The 24,822-nt window shown below is 40.1% G+C and overlaps 1 protein-coding gene across 17 annotated transcripts in view; it reads left to right on the top strand.

The window, feature by feature from the left end:
* LOC104150735 (rap1 GTPase-activating protein 1) overlaps positions 1 to 24,822 on the top strand; it is a 69,561-nt gene that overhangs the window by 30,381 nt on the left and 14,358 nt on the right. For 10 of the 17 annotated variants that reach the window (XM_068956453.1, XM_068956463.1, XM_068956465.1 and 7 more), the window contains 15 exons: positions 2,297 to 2,344; positions 3,409 to 3,447; positions 3,540 to 3,731; positions 12,021 to 12,124; positions 13,620 to 13,698; positions 14,020 to 14,073; positions 14,172 to 14,255; positions 14,521 to 14,621; positions 15,247 to 15,376; positions 15,627 to 15,782; positions 19,210 to 19,281; positions 19,574 to 19,660; positions 20,292 to 20,426; positions 21,968 to 22,114; positions 23,361 to 23,464. In XM_068956453.1, the coding sequence (XP_068812554.1) occupies positions 2,297 to 2,344; positions 3,409 to 3,447; positions 3,540 to 3,731; positions 12,021 to 12,124; positions 13,620 to 13,698; positions 14,020 to 14,073; positions 14,172 to 14,255; positions 14,521 to 14,621; positions 15,247 to 15,376; positions 15,627 to 15,782; positions 19,210 to 19,281; positions 19,574 to 19,660; positions 20,292 to 20,426; positions 21,968 to 22,114; positions 23,361 to 23,464 (1,532 nt within the window). The remainder of the gene's footprint in view (positions 1 to 2,296; positions 2,345 to 3,408; positions 3,448 to 3,539; positions 3,732 to 12,020; positions 12,125 to 13,619; positions 13,699 to 14,019; positions 14,074 to 14,171; positions 14,256 to 14,520; positions 14,622 to 15,246; positions 15,377 to 15,626; positions 15,783 to 19,209; positions 19,282 to 19,573; positions 19,661 to 20,291; positions 20,427 to 21,967; positions 22,115 to 23,360; positions 23,465 to 24,822) is intronic. The other 7 variants (XM_068956474.1, XM_068956470.1, XM_068956475.1 and 4 more) reach the window with 3 other exon arrangements.

Raw genomic sequence — 24,822 nt, 5'->3', positions numbered from 1 at the left:
AACCATTCCATGAGGTCTGAGAGTGAAGCCTTTTTCAGTTTTAATAATCATTACTTGAAATAAATGTGCTACTGGCTCCATTGACTGGCTACTGGCTCCATCTGTATGCAGAGAACATTATAAATAAATCTATTAAGGATACTTAGGAATACATTGTTCCTAGATTGCTCTGCAGTGCAAATGATTGAAAAGCAGGAGAAGAAAAACAAACACATCTTATTTCAGCCACTAAAATGTTGGGGTCTTCATGTACTTGCATAGCTGATTTCTCTTCACTCACCTGCCTTCATCTTTTATAACGCGGCATTCATATCCCTCTATTAATGACAGTCTCAGCATGCCTTCGGTCTTTTTCCTCATGGTCATCTTGATATTTCTGTTTCCTTTTATATATGAATTATCTGTTTTGAACTAGTCAAAGAATCCCAGAGTAGCTGAGGTTTAAAGGGACCCCTGGAGGTCATCTAGTCCAACATAGAGCGGGTTGCACAGGACTGTGTCCAGATGGCTTTTGAACATCTCCAAGAATGAAGACTGCACAACCTCTCTGGGCAAGCTGTTCCAGTGCTCTGTCATGCTCACAGTAAAAAAAGTTTTTCCTTATATTTAGATGGAATTTCCTGTGGTTCAGTTTGTGCCCGTGGCCTCTTGTCCTGTAGCTGGGCAACACTGAGAAGAGTCTGGCTCCGTCTTCCTTACGCCCTCCCTTCAGATATTTATACATATTGATAAGATCCCCCCTCAGTCTTCTCCAGGCTAAGCAGTTGTAGCTCTCTCAGCCTTTCCTTATATGAGAGATGCTCTAGTCCCTTAATCAATCTTAGTGGCCCTTTGCTGGACCCGCTCCAGTAGCTCCATGTCTCTCTTATATTGGGGAGCCCAGATTTGGACCCAGCACTCCAGATGTGGTCTCTCCAGTGCTGAGTAGAGGAATGCCAAGGAAGGAGAGAGAGGTCTTGCAGCATTGCAGTTTCTCGACCTCCATTTCCATTTGCAGAAGTCCACCAGTGCATAGGAAGTTGGTCCCTGTACCTTCCGCCATTCGTTCCAGAAGGTGGAGACCTCTTTGAACCTGCGTGTCACTCCTGCCTCAATCTTATTTTGGTAAAGCATAGCACTTTCTTGCCCAGCAGAGCTGTTCCTAATACTTTTGTTTCAGTACCTAGTCTCCCTCGTGACCCCCAACACGCCAGGTTAACAAGTGAAACTCCAGGTCACATCAACAAAACATCCACTTGCACTGGTGCTTCAGGCACCCCGTTTTCTCACCTTCATGTCTGCCCAAATACAAAATGACGGGAACTACTACCTCCACAAAAAGTGAAGATCACTTGTCAGCTTCGATTCCATATTGATTTTGCAACCCATCAAGCCCTTGTAATTTGTTGTTCTTCCTTTTGTCAGTGCTGTCTATAACTTTTTATACTGACATTTCAATCTGAGAAAGATCTTATGTGCCCCTACGAAGAATAGTTCTAAGCTGGTGCTTTTTCAGGTTCCTCTGTTGAAAACACAAAAGAAAATATTCTTTTAGTTTTTTGGGTAACCTTCTCTAAGGTGTGCTTTTTTATAGGTTGATCCTGTGATGTCCCTGATGTGTTTAAGAAAAAGACTTTTTTTTGCAGTTTTTTATGTCAGCTGGAAATTATTCCTCACCTACTTTACTGTATTTTGTGTTTAACCTTCTAAAAGTTATTGTTATTTCTATTTTCTATATTTGGATAGAACTTCAAACTGTTGAAGAATGCCCTCACACATCTAATGGTCTCCTTTATCCTGAAGTTTAGCCATACTGGTTTTCTTCAGGTCTTTCTAAGAGTTTTCCTGAAGGTGTTATGCATTTGTTTTGAGCCTCTGCTCAAGGTCAGGCTCCCGGTTATTTCATAAAGGTTTAGCTTTTTAAAATTTCTTTTAATAAGCTTTCTCATTTTCCCATAACCTTATTTTTGCTAAGTATAATGGGAGTGGATTTTTTTTTCTTTTGATTTGTTGCTCCTGCGAGCTAAAAGAGATTAGAGAATTAAATAAGAGAATCAATTTGGGAGATTGCTTTTGATTTCTGACCAGAAACGCTGCTTTTTAAGAGATGTGGCGAGGGGGTAAGTCCTAATCCCAAATTAGGGGACTGGTCCAGCTTTACTCCTCCCACTTATCCCTCACTTCTAAACTTGCATTAAATAGAATATTACAGAGAGAGTCGAAATACATAACTTGGGGATATGGTGAAGGAGCAGAGGGTAAGGGAAAGAGACATGCTAAAACACAGGATTCACTGTCTTTGACTTTCTGTTTCCAGGGGAGCCGTCTGGATGAACAAAGATGTTCCCTACCAGCTCCTCTCAAGGTCAGGCGAGGTCATTGTTGCCGCCTAAGTTACTGAGAATGGCAGATAATTATTGACGTGCCTTGCCCTGTGTTTTCTTCTTGGAGTAAGCAGGGCGCCTACAAACAGCTCAAGAACACATACATATGTATATATGTATTTTTTTCTTAAACTATGGGAGATGCTACACAAGAGCCTGAAACAAATAGCTGAAATAGAGTGAGAACTTCCCCTTTTCGAATTTAAGTGGTTCCAATAAGTCTATTTAGTATTATTAACAATCTTAGTTTTGAATAAATATTTTCTTAAATTTTTTTCGATTTAAGAATTTTACTAATATTTATGAAAACACACGCATTTATTTCAGTAGGCTGCTTGAGGACTCAGTTGGAAACTACTAGAAGGCTGGTCTGCTTCCCTGGAAAGAACAGATTTCCATCTTTTAAATTCTCAGTTCTTCCTCTCCCTTCCTTCAGTCTCTCTGCTGTGGTCCAGTAACTTTAAAATCAAACTTCACCTTGAGTTTAATTTTGGAATCACCTTTAAAAAAAAAAAAAAAAGCTGCACTAGGAATTAAGGGTGTTATATAACTTCAGACTGACAGAGTAGCTAGCGCACTCTGTGGTCGTGACAATAGAGCTAAAGGGGCATTAAATTGGCATAAATGCCTCAGGTATTCCTCCTCATCTTGCAAAAATGCCTCAACACTGCTCAGTTTTACACCATAAGTTTAGCTTTAGGATGACACATCCTTGATCTGACTGTAAATATAGTACTATTTCTACCATCCTACTGTCTGTAAACTATTCCCTTGTGCAGAAGAACAGCAGCAGTCTAATATTATGTGGAAGGAAGGGAGAGAGGCTATCCCTCCTCCTTGGAAATCTGGCTTCCAAGTTTATTGTTCTGAAACTTCTGTATTATAATGCTGAGACCTGGGAAATGGAGTCTAAGCTATAGTCCTAAAGTAAAACTCTAAGAATAGGCTAGGGCTGAAGCCCTAGCTGGGGACACAGCTTGGGTCTGAGAGCATTAGCATGTGAAAGATTTTCCACATTTTTGCTAATGGTCCATTATGATTTCAGACAGAAGAGGAGTATATTCCTTACCCCAGCATTCACGAGGTGAGTTATTACTGCTCTTCTTTGTTTTTTCCCTTGGGCTGCATTGGCCTTTCAAGTTAAGAGAACGTCATGTTCTCTGTCCTTCTGAATAGGTGTTACAGAAAGGGTGGCCATATCCTCTCATTATCTTACCCCAGTTTGGGGGCTACTGGATTGAAGGGACCAGCCACAGCCTCTCCAGTTTGAATCCAGCTCTGTCTGACATACCATTTCCCTGGAGTGGTAAAGTGAAGCTGGAGAGCGATCCTACAGCCAAACTGTACCGCAAGCATTTCCTGGGGAAGGTAAGGGTGACCTCTAGAGCCTTCTCTGCCCGCCCAGCTTCAAGGCTGAAGTGTACCTCGAGCTCTTCCTGATGGATTTAGAAATAACTGCAAAGCCACTCCATCTCATTTTGTCCCATGGTGGTCTGAACTAATGTAAATAAGATGCATTCTACCACATGGCCAGAAGTATGTTAGGTTGGTTCTGTCCCCTTGTGACCTATGTGTAGTTCTATGCATTAACAGAAGAAAAACATTTGTCCTAGAAAAAGCTTATATTCAGTTAAGAGGCTCTCTTGAAGCTTGTGGAATGATACCAACCTTGGGATCACAAAGGGAAAAAGTGTAATAATATTGGAAATGGATATGCTGCTATTTTTTAGAGAAGACTAGGATCAAAACCTGTGGCACTAATGGTACAAGACCCTCAATAGTGAGCAAAATGGTTCATTTTCATCACTGTAGATAAGTAGCAAGTGTGGTGACCAGGCAGGTCTGGTAACCACAGAACGTCTGTGAAAGAAATAGAGAATGGGGTTTATAGGAGTTTGATGTAGGTAAGTTTGGTGCTAAGTGTTCCCTGACTTAAAAAATTCCGATTTGACAGATAGGGAAGCAGAGCTTGGCCTCAGAAGGTGGACGGTTGTTGCTTAGCCCTTAAGGTCCATCTGCATGGGCCTTTTTAGGGAACTAATTGATTCCCAAATTGAATCTTGAGATCACAGTAACCATCAAGAAACACTTGAGAACAAAAACCACAGTCCGCTCCGAGACTCAGTTCATGGCATAAGGAGATAAGAAAGCCTGATGGGCGCACTCGTGCTGCAGCTTATTCAGTGAGCTACCTCTGTGACGGCTTGAAAAGTTAAACACCGAGAGGAGCTGGAGTTTTGGACGGCTGTGCTGGAGACTTGTTTGGCAGTAGTCAGATATATCTGAATGATCTTGGGTAGTATGTAACGCTAGAAACAGACCAATGTTAATATCATTTCTCAGTAAATATTAAGTACTTTCCCAGAGGCTGCCTCTCAGACCTGACAGATCTGCTGTACAGCCTGTTAATGGACATTCTGGAAGCCTTCAATATGCCAACTGTAATTACTTCTCTGTCATAGTAAATTTAGCATTGTGCCTGAAGGTTTCTAGAGGTAGCTACGTGCAGGGTAAACTGAGATATGATTTTTGGTCTGATTGTAGGATTCACTGCTGACTTGATATCATCATTACTCCTTCCAAGTGAAGATCCAGGACTTCCCTTTCCATCAGGCTCTATATTAGTGTGCAAAGTGCCCTAAGGAAGAGCACTAAATAACTAACAGTACAACCATCAATGGTTCAGTACTACAGAAGAACTCCTTTCTCCTCCTATATTCTTCCTTTTCTACAAGGGTGAATAAAACATTCCTTGTTCATTCTTCAAACATAAATTAACCCATCTAGGCCCAGAAATCTTAATGCAAATGTAACACTGCTTTTTGGATGCAACTTACCAGAATTCTTCTCACCTCCTTCCAAATATCAAGTCCCTCAGGTCCTCTGTTATTACAAACTCTTTTGAGTTAAATGACAATATTGGATATAGATATTTTTGGTGTAAGCAGACACTGGTTGTTGCACAAAGGATGTTGAGACAAGCTTTACATTCACAAAGATTTATTTGTGGGGTCTGTAGCTGATGGCATACATTGACTCTTAACAGCAGAAGTTACTATGCTGCTAATAGTGCTAATTGGCGTACATTTTGATTGAGAGCAAGCGTTGAATGCTGACTGGTAGCTTTGTGCACGCATAGTTCTGGGTAATGCTTACTGGCCATGTAAATTACTTTGTTATTCAGTAAGTCTTGTTTTCCGTCTAGTTTAAACTGAAAACTTGCGGGTGCAAGGCATGAGCACAGCAATATAAAAACAGAAGCACAGGAACAAGGGTAACCGCAGTAACTTTGGAAAAACCCTGCCACAGCAGCTTAGGTGGAAGGTTACAGAGGTAAATGTGAAAGGCAAATTACAGAATTGCAAATGGAATGCTCTTAACATTACAGAGGTTAAGGCACTGTGCAACATGCACTACACTGAATGTCCACTGAAGTAAACAGAAATGAAACTCACCATGCTAAGGGTGACTTTTGCCTATTCTATGAGGAAATGACCAAGTCATTATTAATGAGTGTTCTATAGCTCTGAACAGAAGGCAGTTTTTCACTCAGTGTTTGTAGAGAAGAATATCACACAGCATCTGTGTATAGGAAAGAAATGGCAGTATTTTCACTTGAGAAGTACTAGAAACTGAAAAGAAGTAGACCGAGCTTTTTGGCAGGAAGTGGTGTTAATCTTAATTGAAATGAATATGTATCTATGTCTCATTAAACATGCAAGTCAGTGAGCAAGCCTGTGCCACAAAAGAACAAAGTGAGCAGGACTCCTGTCTCCATCACAGAAAACTCTACCAGATGTTGTGGGTATGAAGGGTTACAAACGCTCACTGGAACGGGCTTGGACTATGGAGGCTCTTTATGTAAATGTGGCAGTATGCTTGGCTTAAAGGCTTAGGTAAGGAAAGAGGTCACAGCTTTTCCACAAGGAAATTACTTCTTTAGTTTAAAGTTGGAGGGACCAGTGATTTTGATGCTGTATGACCTGGGTTCTCTTCTTGCTGAAAACTGGGGAAGGCTATTTCAGCAAGGTAAAAAAGAGCTCTTGCATGTTCTGAATAACTGTGGCCATTCCTTAGTCTGAGAAAGAGTCCATAAGCATGATATAATGGGAGAGGCACAACCAGTTGTTTAGATAATATCCTTTAAGTGACTGGAGAGATGAGAGTATGGCTGGTATTGCAAAATTAAAACAACAGTCTATATGTATATTTTTGTTGTGGGTACACATATTCTAATTCACTCAAACCCGGACAATTCTTTTGACCCTTTTTACAGAACACCTTACCGCAGATCCTAAAAAACAATGGAAAAAAATGTGCTAAGACATATAAGCCATTACTCAGTTCCTTTCCTCTGATTCATGGTCTATGTTTGGGTTTATGATGATTACACAGTAAGATTCATTTTGCCTGTAGGAGGAAGACTATAACAGTTTGTGTGTGTTATACTATGGAAAACAGTAGCTGCATAAGTTGTCTTCAGAAGGCTATAATAGAGAAGTAGCCTGAAGTCAGAAAAGCTTTAGTAATGGTACACATTGGAAATGCCAGTAGAAGAATCTTAGGGTGCAATTTCATAAACACTTTAAGCTGGCACTGCTGATGTGGGAAGAAATTCCTGGCTTACCTTTACAAATGGTCATGTATATCTCCATTACGCTGTGCCTTCTTTGTGCTAGTTAAAGTAATGCTGCAGTACTGTGAACTGTATTGGGGAACTGATTCACATTAAAAGTGACCAATAAAATAATGGCAAGAAACCCTATCTTAAGGTATTAGTGGGAAATTCTAGCTTAACCTGGGAGGAAAAAGGTGGAAACTATTTGATAATGCTGAAGCACTCAAAGTGTATTTTTATTAAATAGGTATAATTTTAATGGTATCCTTTGTTATTTTAAGGTTTCTGTAATTTCATTTCATCACTGCAAGTTTATGCTTTCAGTAAACATGTTCTCTGATTTACCAAGACAACAGGTCCTATCATATTTAGGATCATTTTTTTCTGGTATGCAAATGCGTGCATTTAGGAGTCTGTTATTATTTTCCTGTCATAACAAGCTGACATCAGCCCAAGATTCTTTTTTTTTCAGTTTTCTCTAAGGAGAGATGCAGGAAAGGCCTGAACGGAGACAGCCTTATCGGGTGTTATTTTGGCACCAGCCCTGCCTTAGTGTTTCTGTGTTCTGCAGTTGCCAGCAATGACATTAGTTTCTAGGTCCTTGTTGTCATTTGACTGGCAAACGACTCTTATACTTTACACTCTTCCAGCAAGACAGCTTGCTGGAATAATGATGCTGCCTAACCAGTACTATAAGTTCATGAGGTATCTGTCACTGTTGATATGTTTGGAGGCTCAGGTATATTTGTCTTCCTGTTCATCATCATGTAGTCATTTGGTCACCTGCCAGGTGACCAGAGGTTACCAGTTTTTCCCAAGTTTATTTTCTTAGTTATTTTTTCTAAGTTATTATTTTCTTGTTTTTAATTATCTTGAAGGAAGAGAATGGGCTGATGAACCCATTTTGAATCCTACAAAGGTCTTTTGATGTTCTCTGGCTTCATATGCTCCTATTGCCAAAGGAAGTGATGAAACTTACCAGGTTCCAAGGGGAAGACTCCTACTTTTGACTGGTTTGTTCATCTCTGGTGCAATTGCTGCTACTGAGTAGTCAAATAATTCTATTTCATCAACAAAAATAAGCAGCTAAGAATACAGCCGATACCTTAATAACTTTATTAACTTCACAAGTAAAATGTCAGCACTCCTGACCTCTTCTCTTAATTGTTGTCCTTGGCCTCGTGAAAGATATCTAGTTGCTTTTGATAGAGATCCGTTTGACATCTAGAACTCTGTTTCAAACTACCTTAGAAGTTGCAGAAACTGTTTCTATTACTCTGACCACCACTGTCATCTTGGCTTCAGGGTATCTTGTCACCATTGAGTTGCAATCTTCCATATAAACTATGTAGCCTTTTGATAGTTCATCTCTGTTTAACACAGAAAGAGATGAATGCTGTTGTATATTGAAGGACTCTGAGTCTGCCTTCTGCTCGCTATGTGTTTTCACAGAGGTAGAAGATCATAGGAGGAAAAAAAAGTCATAAGGAGGAAATTATAGTTTTGTTCATACTTACAATTACACAGATCTCAGTTTATAACTCAGGCTTACACTCAGGATAAACCTAGGCAGCCAGAGTAGCTTAAAAGGTGACAAAAATTCAGTTTTAAGACCTCCATTAATTCTGGTGTCTGTTCCCCTGATAAAGATTGCACCCCTTTACGCAGCAGCTCTGTCTGGCTGCGGCCAGCTGCAGAGCTGATATAGTCCAGTTTCCACAGCAACTAAGATCCCAGTAAGTCAGACCTGCTGGGATTGGGCTCTGAAGTCTCATTGAAAGGCATTCTTTTTTCTGGTCTTTGCAGCTCAGTGTGACTTTCAGCTGCAGCTAACTTCAGACTTTGGCTCCTGTTGATTTTTTTCTGCCTTCTAGACTTTTATTTGCTTTTTTCCACCTTTTTGTGATGAAGCCTGTCTTTGGCATCTACCTTAGCATATGGATGGCTTTGATTTATGGGCTTCTTTGGTGTCAGACTTTAACCTGGTCATTGAGCATGCTCTTGTTTTGCTCCTTGCATTTATGTATTCCTCAGCTGCTTTAGCTTTCTACCCTTGGTCACTCTGACTACTGCATCTGATTGTTGTCCACATCGCAAATATTTATTAATATCCCTGAAGTCATGCTCAGGAGAAATACACCATAGTATGCCTGAGGTCATGCTCAGGAGAAAGAAACCATCTTCTCTGCCTTTATGGCTTCCTTTGCTTTCAGCTGTTCTTCCCCTGTAGAGAGAGGTTCAGTCACTACCATTGACTTGTGTGACAGATCACACTGGACTTCTGTGATTTGGATGCTGCAGCTAGGGTCAGTTTGCCTGTTTGCTGCTCTGTACTTACACCTTGTCTTTTTCAGTACCCGCTTCTTGAGTCTGCTTTAGCAGAAGATAGACTATCCTAGCACTGGAGCCAAACAACTTTTTCCCTGTAAGTCAGTAGCAGGGAAGATCTTGGTGTCTTTTTTCCTATATCAAAGAGGAAGGAGGAAGATGATATCTCTAATTCTTAAAAATGTTCAATAGCTTCACCTTCACATCCAAGTTCAGGGTAGTGGCTGAAGTCTTAGTTATTCCTTTTTTTTTTTTTTTCCAAAGCAGAGATTTTTTTATTTCCTTGACTTCAAGATGCCTACTTCCATGTAGATATCAGAGCATTTCACTAGTCCTATCTTTGTTTCACAACAGGCCAGAAGTACTACTAATACAAAAATTTGTTTAGATTTTTCCACGTCTGAGATTTCACCAATAAGCTAGGGGAGGCTGCAAGACACGTGAGACAGAACAGACCTACTGTATTTTCTAGGCAAAAGGCTAAGGAACAAACTGTTAGAAGACTAATGTCCGCCTGCTGCACAGCAACTTTTTTTGATCAAATGACACACTTTACTCCCATTCAGTCCTTACTATTAATTAGTTGTGTCTAGAGTATTCCTTTCACAGAGCAGATTCTAGATCATGCAAGTTCTGACTGTGCAACTGGACGCTCAGCTTACTGCACTAATGCATACCACTTCTATGTCAAGTGCAAGCATGCATTTATGTAATGCTTCCTATGATGCTTCCTCTGTGTCTTGTGATCCTGGTTACAGACGGCAGCTTTCCTGGTCGTCATCTTAGGTTGCAGATGACTCTCCTGGATTTGAGATGACTTATTCAGATGGCAGAACAACTCATTCAATATTTGCAGGGGAATGGTGTTTTATTTCTCTCCTACATGTAATTTGACCATGACAAACACTGTCTGTCTAGGCTGGGGAGCTCATTCCTACAGCCATACAGCATAAAACTACTGGTGTGCATCAGAACAAAATCTAAGCACTATGAGATATATGCAGACTATTTTGATTATACGATTATACTTTTCAAGTCAACAGATGATAGGCAACACTACCACTAGGAAATATATCAGCAAACAAGATGGCATTTGGTATTCTTCTCTATGAAATAGTTGACTAGTGGAATTTGGGAATCAAGTTCCCCATTAAGCTGTATGCAGCTTATCTCTTGGGAGTTGTTAACATCTCAGTGAGTGGACAGGATTTCTTTTTCTAGAAGAACCACAAGTGGGAAATGCAGCTGGTTCTCTTGAGGTGTATGAGCTGGGATTTGGAACATCCCAAGACTTCTCTGCAAAAGATACCAAAAGAAAGCTGTGTTTTTCTGTTCTGTGCTGAGGATCTCTGTGGATGCATTCCTGATTGCATGGTCAGCAGATTGCAATATGGCTTTCTTCTGATTTTCATGGTTCCAAGGCATAAAAAAAGCACTGATAATTCTGCCTGTTGTAGTGCAGCTGAGATGATTTTGCTTTCAGGATTCTACTTGTTTCTTTGGTTGCAGGACTTTTTTTTCTTTTCTTTGCTGAGAAGGACTCTTACCTGCATATCTTGTCATTGCTAACTCAGAAGTACAATACCGGTTTCATTCTATTCTGTTTCCTGGATTGGAAGATAAAAATTGGAATGTACTAATGCTCCTTGAAACAAGTGTTGTCATTAGCAGCAACAGATTAAGATACTAATCTAATCTAATCCAAAGAGGATCGCGTCCCCTGCATGACATTCTCAAGTGGTCTGTTTCTTCTGCTCATACATCAGTCCCAATAACTCTGGACTATTTGCTGAAAGCAGAATAGTTCATTCTCTCCTCTTTGTTCAGTCAGTTTATATAGCAGCCAACTCCATTCATCAACTGTCCATAAAGTGGTAATTACTTCTGCTAGGAAGATGAGAGAGATCTGAATCTTTCTGGATGGTTCCACTCATGGAGTGTTCTCTTTCTGCTTGAGGTTTCCCTTCATGCTTGATGTGAAAAGGCTATATCTGTTGAGATAACCAGGCTATTGTAGGCCCCTGTGACTGTATACCTTGGAGAGATCTATGGCCACAGCTACTTTCACACAGAGACTGTCTAGGGTGTTTGCATCACGGCTCATTGTTTGACTGAAAAGGCAGAGTGGCTCTGTTTATTGGAGACACATAACACTGAAGTTCAAGGCACTGCCGAGAACAGTCTCCATCCGCAAATCAACTTCCTGGAGCTCTGGCTGTATCCTTCCCAAGATGTGGGCGCTCTTAGAAATCAACCATAAGTGATGTTGCATTTTATGTAATTATCCTGCCAGTACTGTTCATATAGAAAATTTCCATGACCACGTGAATGTGCTGGAGATCACTGCTTAGTAATACAGACTGTGAATAGATGTGAGGGACAGTCCCTCAAATTTAAGAAGAAAAGCTATTTACAAGACACTGGAGTTCTTCAAAATGTGTTGTTGAATGTTATCCTGCTTCCTTCTGAGGAGCCCTTCTAATAGTCTACGGCTGAGAAGGAACTGAACTGACAGGGGGTGAACTTTGCATCATGTACTTATGTATTGATTGCCAAGGTGACTGTGAGACTGTATAGATGTCCTCAAGCATGCCGTTGCTAGTTAAAGAAAAAAATAAACTAAACTTGAGTGATCGTTTGTATGCAAAAAATCTGGTAAACTTCCCTGGGAATCATGTTGGGAACAATGTGCTTTGACTTCCTGTTTTCAGGAGCACCAGAACTTTTACTCCAGTGACACGTCCTTGGGCTACCTGGTACTTTCTGTGAAATATGAACAGATTGAGAAACAGGAAAACCTACGCTTGTTGCTGAGGTAACGATGCCTGTTGTTGAAGTGTATGGTACTGTGCTGTGTCTTTCATCCTACCAGGAACTCCCCTTCCCATAGATATGAGTGTGAATTTCATGAGTTGATGTCTTTATCCTAGGGACGACTGCAAAGAAACCTTTAAGCTTTCTTTTCTTGCCTTCCCTTCTGAGCTTCTCTCAGCAGTTTCCTTCAGGAAGCTGAAGTAGTGTTTTCAGGCATATCTTCAGAGTTTCTGTGAGAAAAATATCTACTCTTCCCTCAAAAAGAAACTTTTTATCTTCATTCTGTTTACTTAGAGACCTATGAGTACTCTGTAGGAGGAGAAGATGCATTCCCTGGTAGAGGGCAGCCTATCTCAGGCCTAACTTTGTACTCGAGACTGAGGCTCACCTGAAAGTGAGCTAGAACATTCATTAGCTTTCCAAGACAGCCTACAAAATACCATAACCTTGGCGGGGGGGTCACACCCTCAACCTTTGGGGGTTCCAAAGAGGGCCATTACCCAGAGAAAGCTGCTGAATAAACTAGAGGGAGAGCAGAGATGGTCTTGTGTAGGTGATAAGCACGTTGCAGAAAAGCTTTTCAGCACACTGTTGGCTGGATGCACTTCCAGTAGGCAATATGCTACTTACAGCAACTGAATCTCTCATCCAGGATTGGCAGAAAACTTGGGGTTGCACAGAAATCAGCTGCAAGAGAATCACTGATGTTTTTCCTCCATTTTAGATAGAGAAGAGTGCCAGGCAGAGCAATAATCTGAAAAAAATCAAAAAGAAACAGACAAAAAAACCCCACAGACAGCCTATCTGTGAGCTGTGCCAGGGAAAGTTTGAGCCTGGAAAACTTATATAGAAAGAGTCTGGTGAAAAACAGAAAGGTATTAATTACTTTATTAAGATATCCTATTATATGCAACCCCCTTCCCAATAGCTTGTTCATATAGGTGGAAGATGACTGTGGCAGCCAAATACTTCTTCCCTAGAAAAACATCTCTCCTTTAATATAGGGAGAGAGATAGGAAACTTTTCTCCATCTGCTTTCTGGGACAGTGCTACACCAGTTTCTGCTTCCCCATACATCAGTTTTCACATGTTTACCTACCTAGGCTGTATCTAACAGACCTTTTAGCAGTCCTTTAAACCCTCATTGTGTGGTCTTGTGTATCCATCATAATACTGTGTCCCTGAATCATATTTCAACATTCAGATTTCTACAAATAGAAAAAAAGTGCAAAATGTGCATTAAAGCACAAAGGCAAAAGAGCAACAGACTAAGCATTTGTTTTGTCTTCTCTTCCTCCCCAACAATGAGCGATGAGCAAGAAGCATAAATACTTCCCCTTTTCAGTGATTTTAAGTACCAGATTTAAAATTAATTCTCTAGAATTAATTGCTTTAAGGATAGATCTGAAGGAATAGGTGCTGTTTCTTTAAAGAGCCAGAGTTGCTTATGTCTCCCTCAGCATTTGCTCTAACCTCTTTTTTGTTTTTTGTGTCAGGACTCGAACTGGCACCAGGCATGATCTCATCCCCATTTCCTGTCTGAATGAGTTTCCCAATGCTGTCCAAATGGCAAAGGTGAGATCCATGCTTGCCTGTTCGCTCTTACACCATGAGTCTCTCTTTGCCTCTTTCAACCCTTATCCTTCAAGTTATTTTCACGCCTCTGTCCTCCCATTTCCCTCTTTTCCACTATTCTCCACCAGTACTGACATATACTTCCCTTTAACAGTTCTATTTAGTGTCTCTTCTCGTCTCTTCTTCTAATTTTACCATAGAATTTTCTCCTGAAAGGACTCCTTCAAATAATTATTAAACAACGTCCCCACTCTTACGACTGCAGCAAACAAGAGCACACTTTGATCACACTTCTCTCTCCCTCTCTCTCTCTCTCGGCAGCTACTGTGTGAGGATGTGAATGTTGAACGATTCTTTCCTGTCCTCTATCCCAAGGTATAATGTACTGTTATGTCTGTATGGCCCTTTACCATCAAGGGCTGGCTGATGAGATTCATTGATAATTTGTATTTTTCCGCCTTTCATTCCCTCAGGCTTCACAACTTATTGTGGCATTTGATGAACATGTCATAAGCAATAACTTCAAATTTGGGGTCATCTACCAGAAACCTGGACAGGTAAGCTCCCTCTTTACTTCCAATCCCAAGATACTTGAGGCAAAATACAGAGTCAGTTCTCTGAACTTAAAGGGGATAGCAAGGTCTGTACTATCCTTGTGGAAAATACAGGCTCCTTAAAGAGAAAGGTTCAAGCTTGCCTTGTGTTGCTTGATTTGTTTTCTTTGTGCAGGATCTCAAAGCTGCTGAGACTGTGTAGAAACAGTCTCATTGCCTGTTCTTTGTACTCTTTATGCTCTTTATCACTTTTCCTTTCCTTTTGAAGACAACTGAAGAAGAAGTCTTCAGTAACATAGAAGAGAGTCTGGGCTTCCTGGAGTTCCTGGATTTCCTTGGTGACAGGATTCAGCTGCAAGATTTTCGTGGGTGTGTAACCAGCACAGTTTGAAAGTCAGGATGAGTTAGGGAACATAGCTTATGAGGCTTCATCTTTGAATGAACAACTCTATTAAAGCTCTGCTTTCATCAGAGTGCTGTGTTCTGGGAATCCCAACGTAGGTGTAGGAGTCCAGATGCTTTTGTCTACCATCCTCTCTGCTGGCAGTTTTCATTTACAGGTCTGGTAGGATTTCAGTCTGTCCCTCAGCATCAGCAAAGAATAATTTTATTTTGATTTTGTGAATATGTTTCACAATGCCAGTGGACAGTTTTGGTCTGTTTCTGTGTGGCAATCTATACTCTCTTTATTTCTCAAATACGGATTTTGTTTTTCAGGGGAATGCCAAAGAAATGAGTTTCTCTAAGGATCCCTGGTTTAGCTTTGTTGTTTTTAGTAAGCAAGGGAGTTCATCAGCAGAAACATTGTGCAGCTTCAGTCAATTCATTTGTTTTGGGAAGATGTGGTGCCCCTCTGTCACTGATTTCTTAAAAATTACCTTTGATAATGTTGATATACGAGCTAGTGTTACTGATATCTTCTTTCTTCTCTCCACATCCTTATCTCTCTCACCTCTATCCTGCCCAACCTACCACATGGTATTGATTTATTCAGGTTCCGGGGAGGCTTGGATGTCGCTAGGGGTCAAACCGGCACTGAATCGGTCTATACAAATTTCCGGGGCAAGGAGATCATGTTTCATGTGTCTACAAAACTGCCCTTCACTGAGGGAGATTCCCAGCAGGTATTGTAAGGAGAGCTGAGGAATTCAACAGGGTGGATGAGAGGGGTATTTGATGAGGGGCTAGGTAGGGGGAGAATGCCTAACTGCTTAAATGTGGGGAATTATAGCTGGAGTAGTGGTAAAAGTAGTGATGAGGGTTTTGATTGAGGAGGTAGGTTGGAGGTACTAGACAGATTGAGGAGGGAAGCCCTGTCTTATTGTTCTGCTCTGTTTCCTCTGCATCCCTCTTTTATTATTTTTTTCTCTCCAGCTTCAGCGGAAGCGTCACATTGGGAATGACATTGTAGCCATCATTTTCCAGGATGAAAACACACCTTTTGTTCCTGATATGATTGCTTCTAATTTCTTACATGCTTATGTGGTAATTCAGCTTGCTCACAGCACCAGTGGGGAGACTCTCTACAAGGTAAATGGAGCCAATAGTGGTGACTTAGTGATACTGATCCTTGAAGTGGAAACCTGTTCTTGAGCCTTTGGGGGAGGTATAAGTTCAACCAACTGTCATCCCAACAGCTTTGCTTCCTCTGTCAGTCAACGTTACCAATGTTATCAGTGAAAGTGAACATTATCAGTGAAATTAAATCTATTATCAATAAACATAACAATCCAGTGGCTGCCAGAAACTCTCCTTCCCCCTCACTTGCCCTTTGATCTCTGACCAGGAATCTCCTTCCTGCTATTTTCTGTATTCTCTAAGTTTGCAGGGGTCCTCTGTTTTGAGTGATTGCTACTATTTACTTTGTGTTCATGTTTGATGAGTGTTCGAATTTCATAAAGATATTGGTAAGCTGAAGAAGGCTAAGAGATGAGGCTGAGAATGATTAAAATTCTGGAACACAAGTATTTTCCTGAAAGGAATTCAGGACTGCTTACTGCCTAGCATAGAGAAGGTCGAAAAATGATTTTATCAGTCCGTAAATATCTATATGTGAAACTAGAATGTACTTGTATGTTTTTCAAAGTAGCTGACAAATTTCAAAAGCTTAAGGCTTGGGAATTGAAGTCAGATAAATTCAGATTAAAATTTTGTGTTTATTTCAAAGAGCATGAGGAGCAAATGATCCAGCTTTGGGGGAATATGTCTTGCTTGTATTTTATATTTTCAGTGAGACTTGTGAAGTTGACCCTGAGAGACACTTTGTGACAGTCTTCACAGTCTTCACTTCATTACTGTACATGCTGTACAGCACAGTGCTGAGAGTTTTCCTGTCTTGAGACTGCACATGGCAGATACAGCTGGTTGACCTGATCTATGGAACTAACTAGCTCATGTAACCTGCCCATCTGGCACAGGTGTGCTACCTGTTAAGGATCCCCACTGGAAGGGAGCCCTAATGGAACACAAGTTCCCTCTCTGCAGCCCCTTTCCATAGCTTTTTCTCTGTCACAGGATACTGTATGAATGTCTATATAACTTTATATTCAGCTTTCAACCATCCTGAGACAGCAGAAAGTTTAGAAGCTTCATTTTATCGTGGATTTTCCATTGTAGAAACATTTTAGTCAAGATGGGATACTTTCTTAAAAAAAACCCTAGTTCAAGTACAGTGATTGGACTCTAAGCAGGAAATGCAGTAAAGTCCTATGTCTTATATTATGTGGGATTTCTGATTTGGCGATGATAAGGAATAAGGAGTCCTTCAGCCTTTCAGATCTATGGAATGCCAAGCATATCAAATTTAGAACAGGATCCCATCACATCTCCCACCAAATAGGGTGCTGGGGGTAGAACAGCCAGTTTCATGTGTTCCCTGTGCTACTGGCAGCCTGGTCTATAGCAATGTAATAGCACCATCATGATCAGGGGCATGAGGTTTCACTTCTCCCCTTACTGTCCATTTTGTAGGGTGCAATGGATTTTTTCATTAAAAGAGTAAGAGCTGGGGAAGCTTGTCCTTTACTTTATCCCTTCCTACTATTGCTCCCCTCTTTGTCTGTCTGCAAAGGCATTGTTTTTGTAATAGGGTTTCCTCTATCATTTTATAAAAAAAAAAAAGATCCCAGCCATGACCATGGGGCCAATGCAGAGTTTTGTCTAAAAGCTTTTCCCAGGGGATTTTAACTAATTCTGCCTTGAGAACATTCTAGTATATATGAGATTTCAGTTTGAGAAGATTTTTTTCCTACCCATCTTTTCCATGTATTTAAGCTTTAGTGCTTAACAGTTATATTTAAATATTCCTAGTATTTATTATTTTGAATCAGTTTTTGCAATCAGAAAATGTGGTACAGGATTTTAACTGGTGGATATCTATTGGGAGAGAGATGGAGGCCTTGTAATTAGGGGAGCTGGCCTACAATGTGAGAAATTTGAATTAAGTCAAAGGCTTCTTTCCTTCTTTCCTCTGTTAAACCCATGCTGCTGGCTCTGGAACATTTCCAGTGTTATTTTGAGGCAGTCTCTGTTAAATTGCTCTGACACTGTTCCCTGTTGTATGAAATGGCAAAGAATGGTATTGCTTCATCTCAAACAGAAAGATAAAATTATAACTGTGAAATGCTCCAAGTGCTCTATATTTTGGGTAACATAGCTGCATATACTTAAAGATATACTCTGTGTGTAAGTGATACTATACAGAAATCTAGATAGGATAACAGAAATCTAGATAGGATACACACTGGACTTAGAGTGCTAGCTACACCATTGGTGGTGTCCAGGACTGCATTACAGGGGTTCTTTTTGACATGAGTGTGTCAGGTAGGAGTATATGGGAAAAAAAAACAAAAAACTGATCCCTTCATCTCTTACGGGGAAAGTGCTTTTGTCTTCTTAGTGTATCTGGTTCAGAGAGATGGTGTCACTGTACAGGACTACTCCGCTCAGCATAGAGTGTATCTCCACTGAGGAGTCTCTGTCAAAAGAAAAAGAAAAAAAAAAAAAAAAAAAAAAGATCAGTACAACTGCAGTGACAGAAGCTTCTTCTAGTGGAGGTAAAGCTTGCAGACTGAAAAGAAGTATCTACTTTTTTGTTGTAAATATACTGGTTAACTTAATTAGCTTGACTGAGTTTTGTTGCTATTACTGTGCACATCTAGCTAACTGAATTCTTGGGAGCTAAGTCAGCACATCCATTCACTGAGGCCAGGAACAGAAAATGGATATTAGCATATTAGATATCTTGTGGATATCTACAGTGGATATTATACTGTATTATACTGTATTTCTGATTGCATTAGCTTTGTCAAATATGTAAATGATTCGGGGGGGTTAGAAGTACCATAGTAGATTGAAATCTTTTTGCAGAACAGCAAGGTTTTCACAGAAAAGTCATGCACGAGATGATGCATTTTATTTTATCTGATGTTTTCATATCTGCACACAGTACAAGTGAAGGTTCTGTTTTTCTTCTTTTTCTTCTGACGGTATTCACACTCTGACTGTCTGCGTTACTAGCACTTGCAGCTGGAGGAATACTCGTTTAGGATGCATAGGGTGGAATGTGCTAACCATCCCTCTGCTCCTCTCATCATCCCCAGCAAACAAACAGGACTTTGGTTTCCAATAGAAAGCTATTGTTTGTGAATTCTCCTTTGGAGGCCTTCCTACCTTTTATTTATTTTCTGGTTTTATTCTTTTTTTTATCTAAATTTGTTCCTTTTAGCATTCTGTTTCTTCTTTTCTGCCTTGAGCTGTGCTGCTCCTTCCCCCTCAGCCATGGCCTTTTTTACTTTGCTTTTTGGTTCTCTTCTTCTAATTTGAGATGTTGTCTTTTAGAATCATAAAGGGACAATATTTCTTGACTAAGACAAAGTACTTTCCAGTTCTTGCTGTAGGAGGCTTTGAAAGTCTCACTTACGTTATGACCCTGATTCTTTTTTTTTCATTTTTTCAGGTTTCAGTCACAGCCCGAGATGATGTCCCCTTCTTTGGGCCCTCTCTTCCAAATCCAGCCGTATTTAGAAAGGTTTGTGTCTCTGGTTCAGTGTTAGATGTCAGGGGGATGTATTTTTATCATATATATCTATTTACTTTTATATTTTTAAATATTATTATTTTTATATATATTTTAGTTTGTTTTTACATGTTTTTATATATTTTATATATAAATATTTATTTTTTATTACTTTTATTCTGAGTCAGTGTTTTCAGTCTGGCTAGATGACTTTGGAGGTCTAAAGAGTGGTAGCAGAGCTCTTCACATCTGGTATCTGTACTGCAGTCTTCATCTCTAGTCTAGTTTTCATTCTTTCTTGTAGAGTGCGGAGTTTCGTGAATTCCTCCTGGCCAAGCTCATCAACGCTGAGTATAGCTGCTACCGATCAGAAAAATTTGCTAAATTAGAGGTAGGTTTATTATCTGTTCGCTCGTATTAAAAGTGATAAGGCTGTGTTACTGCCAGATTTAAGAACGTAGAGTATAACTTTTTACTTTCTTCTTCTGAATTACTGGAAAAAGGAAGATTAAATGTAATTGTGCTCAGCCATGTAATGCTTATTTTACAGCAGGCATGATATGAACAGGTACATTCTAATGTAAAGATTTAATCCTCAAATAAGAATGGGAATATGATGCATACATATTGCTGGAGGAAATTCTGTATTAGTGTGAGAGTCAGTGCTGTTAGAGGGAGAGTACTGATACCATTGATTTTGGTTGAAGATACCGAAATTTTCTTCCAGACTTGGCTGCTTGCCTTTTGGACAACCTGGAAAAAACTGTTTGCCCTTAACCTGTGCCTCAGTCTCCCCATCTGTAAAAAAGTACTGATGGCCTTTATGCATTGTAAAGGTGTCTTCATTAGAGAGGGTTTTTAAAGGGCTGGGTATTACTATAACTACAAAAATGAAACTACTTCATATTGTCTAAATTAATTGCTTTTTTTTAAAAGGAAGATGAGACATTGGGAAAACAGCAAAAAAACCCCGAAACCACCCCCAAACAATAGCTGTTTTTTTATTTCCACTGTTGGTGCAGGAGAGAACCCGGAGCGCCCTCTTGGAGAGCCTTTTTGAGGAGCTGCAGCTTCGCAGCCGTAGTATGATGGGCTTGCCCGTAGGGGAGGATGACAAGATGGAGAATGGCAGCGGGGGTTTCTTTGAGAATTTCAAGGTGAGCCATGGTGGATTGTGGCAGTTCCTTAGCCAGCTGCTCACACTCAGCTCAAGCTCACAGTGTGTGCCTTCAAGGAATATTGACCCTGCTGACCAGCTGTCCTTAGAGTGAGACAGAAAATACATCTTTCCCTACAGCAGCCTTTCTTTAGAGCATCTTCAATGTTCTTTACCATATCCCTCAAGAAAAGACATTTTTCCCATTCCTGTTCTCTTTTCTGAAGAGCTACAGCTTGGTCCAGTATGGCATCCCATACTGTCCCTAAGGAGTAAAACTCTTTATGCTTCATGCTGGTATCTTGTATCGGATGGGGTTTCACTCACTGATATATGAAAAAGAGAGTGGATGTAATAGTGACTAGTAGGAAGCAGCAGATCTCTTCCAGTTCATTTTCATTATGACTAGGAGTTACAAGAATCACATCTGATGATTACTTCTAACACACAGGAGTGTAATGTCTAGAAAAGTGTGACTATTTGCTTTCCTTCTAAAAGCCAGAGTTAGTTTTCCATTGTTCAGCTTAGAGCACTTTTTTTTAAAAATCAGGATTAGGTGACAGAACCTACTTTTACAAGTGCAAGGTGATGTGAGAAAGCAGAGTTTATGCACAAACAGGCAAATGAATTTTGAACTGATTTTATAGGAAGGATCTTACATGAGTTGCCTGACTACTTCCCCTTCCCACTTCTCTCTCACCGCTTCTTTTATGTAATATGTTATCTGTCTGGACAGAATGTCTTATTGTAAATAGCATTATTTCGCTGACCTCCTCATGCTTTGTCTGGTGGGCTGGTTAAATTTGCTAAGGACTGTGGAATTAGTGCATTCACATATCTGCATAGTCTTAGTGATGCTTTGGTGAGGTGTACATTTATTTCTGTTTATTTATTGTTTATTTATTTATGTACAATGTTTTGTACCTCGCCTTTGCTGCTAACCAGGAATTTCATACCCATTTCATGTCTTTCATTAATCATCCCAAAATATGCTTTTCTGACTTCTGGCAGATGCTGTGATCTGCATGTCATTGTATACAGATGGCCTTTGTAGCAGGCTGGAGAAGACTGAGTAAACTCAGAAAATGGCTTTTTCGAATACTGCAGATTTTGGTAGTTCTGCTTTCTCCTTGGGACTAGCACTCAAGTTTGTGCAAGACTGAACCGTACACTCTTGAATAGGAGTTTGATTTTCTGTTTTGTAACCTGTACTGGGCAGCACTGTTCCAGATGATGCTGTCTTATCCAGAAAGTTGTGATACTGGTAGGGAATCTTTATTTGTTGCAACAGGACAAGGGAGGTGAAAGCAAAGAATATACTTGGGAAGAGTTCTTACCTGGCAGTGAGGTTCAGGAATCAGCCAGGACCAAAAATGGGTAATATCTAGGATGCTGCCTTCTAGGAGTTAGGATTCCTGTGGTACTGGTGTTGGTCTGTCCCAGCTTTCCACCCTCTCTGTGGTGTTTTTCATACTGCCCTACTGTGTGCATGTCTATATGTGTATCTGTGCTTGTCTGTTTCCCTGCCTCCCTTTTGTTCAGCGGGTGATCAGAGGCCGCAGCCAGAGCCTGGATACCATGGGGATATCCATGAGAAAACAGCAGCCAGCTACCCTGCCCAGTCGCCCAACTACAGCTGGTCTTGCCCTCAGCCAGAGTGTCGCCGAGGGCCCTAAGGCCATTGCTGCGGTAAGGTATTAGGGTGGACTGTAAGAAAGGACCCAGCATATCTTTGTGACCCACCCATACATTTTATTTCTCTTTCCCGATTAGTTTTTCCTTCTGTGAACTTCTTTTAGTTGTATCATTCCATTTCACAAGTGGTTTTAGACAGCGTGTATTGCAATCTTATCTGTTTTGTCTGTGCCTGTCTCCAGCCCCAGTTCATCCGTGAACTAGAGCTGAAATTGATGCAGACTGTGAAAAGAAAGGCAAACGTGACTTTACATCATACATCTCTCTCTACTGTCCTGGATTAGATCCTACAGGCTGTCGTAACTTAAAAAAACACACGCACTGTGGTTTGACCGGAATGGTACTGTATTTGTCTAGTGACAAGAGCTGAGAATGTCAGGATACTAGAACTGTTTAATTTTTCAATTTCACCAGTCAGAACTTTTTTCTGTAATATAAACAACTGCGCAATGTTTATTCAAGACATTATTTTGCTGTAAATGGAATTTGCAGGTTGGCAACAAATAGCAGAATGAATAGAGTTTGGGGTGAGGAAAAAAAAGTGAGTAATTATGGGTACTGGCAAAGTCTTTCTTGTTCAATAGAGATACTAAAGATATGTAATCAGTGTGGACATGATAAATCCATGACAAATATTTTCCAGGAAAGTATCCATATTTCTGATATTGAAAATATGGTCACCTTGGCTAAATTACATCCAGTTGACTGTGGTCTCTGCCCTAGTGATGTCAGTATAGGCAGACTCAAAAGAGCATCTCTGAGTAAGCTTTTCAGTGTGGGAGTTTCTTGGTGACAGTTTACTCAGTTGTGTGCATTCTTTATGTCAACACGACAAAGCCACAGAATAGTAATGACATGGACTTGCTGCCTCCTTCTCTCCTTTAACTTCTAGTTTTCTCTGCCTCTTTCTGATGCTACCTCTTCTTCCCTCTTCATATGGGGATACCTCTCTTCCTGAGCCCCTTTCTCTGCATACTGACTGTGTATCTTTTTCTGCCTTAGTTTCTATATCTCTGTGTCTCATTCTCTTTCCATCTCTGTACACTTTTGCTTCTCTTTCTCATGACAGAAAGTATTCTTTCTTGCACTGATGGAGCTGGGCAGTGCTATAGCATACCAGAGTAAAGGAGAGGATCTGGGATCCACATAGCAAACTCTCTCGCGCGCTTTTCGAGTTCTTCAAAGTTTTTTCCTGTCTAGTTCCTCTTGCTATTTTCCGTCACACTTTCCTTTTTTCTAGTCTTTTGCCTTGCCTGGTAGAAGCCCATCACGCACTCGAGCCAGCCGCTTCCATGGGCGACGAAGTAGTGCCATTGGCATTGAGAACATACAGGAGGAAAAGAGGTATGAGCCATGGGCAAGTGAGGCAGAGAGAAAAGACAGGAGGAGATGCTAAAAGGGAGATAGAAAAGCTCGTGTAAGGAGGACAGAAAGGGAATCGATAGGAATGAGAACTGAATGGAAATGGCTGGAATGGGAAAAAGGCCTATCAGCTAATGGATAAATGGACAAATCATGGAAAGAAAAAGAATGAGAAAGGACATTTGGAAATGGGGAGAATAGTATTTAAGGAAGAAAGTAGGAGATGGGTGGAGGAATGTAGTAAGATCACTTATAAACACTCTTAACCTGCCATATGATCCAAGACTCCTGGTCCTCGAGAAAGGCTTTTATTTGGGGAAGGAAAGGGTGCTTGTTTATTTGTTTGTGTTCTTGCTAAAAAATTTAAATAGGCAAAAGTCATGATCTTTGGAAGAAAAGAGGATTTTTCTTTTTTTAAAGTTTTAACTCAAAATGACTAACATTTAAGAGTTCAGATGATTCAAGAAGTAATTGTCCTTAAGGGATAACATACAGGTTCGAGGTGTAATTAGGTGTATTTGACTGAATTACAAGCGTTCAAAAATTGTCTACTGGACACCAGAGATTATTTGGTTAAATAAATAAATTTGCCTCTCATATTTAGTTACATAACACCCTTTTTGAGCGTATACAGAGTCTCAAAAGCCGTGAGAGTGCTCTGTGCTTAGTATACAGTTTTCCCAGTTCCAAGAATTCCAAGAAATGGCTTAAAAGGGGAAAAGCCATCTTTAATGTAGAAACCAATGATTTCACAACAGGAAGAATTTTTGCTTATTACATTTTACCTTCTCTTCCTTTATTCTGTTGGACCTTTCCTTAATGAGATACCTATGTTCTTATTTGAATAAAAATAGGTTAAAACTTTTTTTGAGAAAAATAAAATATTCTGAGATAACTTCTCTTTAACAATCCAAGCCAACACAATAGGCACAGTTCCTCATCATTTATCTTAGTTTTGCACCTTATACAGCAATACCACTCAGTCCATTACTTTGTATACTACATTATTCTCTAACCCTTTCAAAAATTTGTAAAAGCTTCCTACAACAAGGAGAAAAAAACAAGACTTATTTTCTTTTTTTTTCTTTCTCCTGCTCTTTGCTAGGAGGTAATTGGAAAGCTATAGGGTTTATTTAGCTTTTCTGCTTATTTTTAACCTTATATAAGAGGAATGGTGATCCTTATCTTGTGTTTTCTGGAAGACATTTTGAGTGATTCTTGAAGGTGCAATTTCACTAGCAGCTGATCTGATTTAACAATTCACTGCCACTGAAAAGCAGATATCATACTTTCTCTCTCATGGTATCTCTTTAACTACATAATCCCGTCCCATTCCTTGT

Source organism: Struthio camelus, chromosome 1, assembly GCF_040807025.1.
Source record: "Struthio camelus isolate bStrCam1 chromosome 1, bStrCam1.hap1, whole genome shotgun sequence".
In the NCBI taxonomy this organism is placed as follows: domain Eukaryota; kingdom Metazoa; phylum Chordata; class Aves; order Struthioniformes; family Struthionidae; genus Struthio; species Struthio camelus.
The sequence above is the reverse complement of the archived record's forward strand: the minus strand, read 5'-3'. Positions and strand labels throughout refer to the sequence as shown.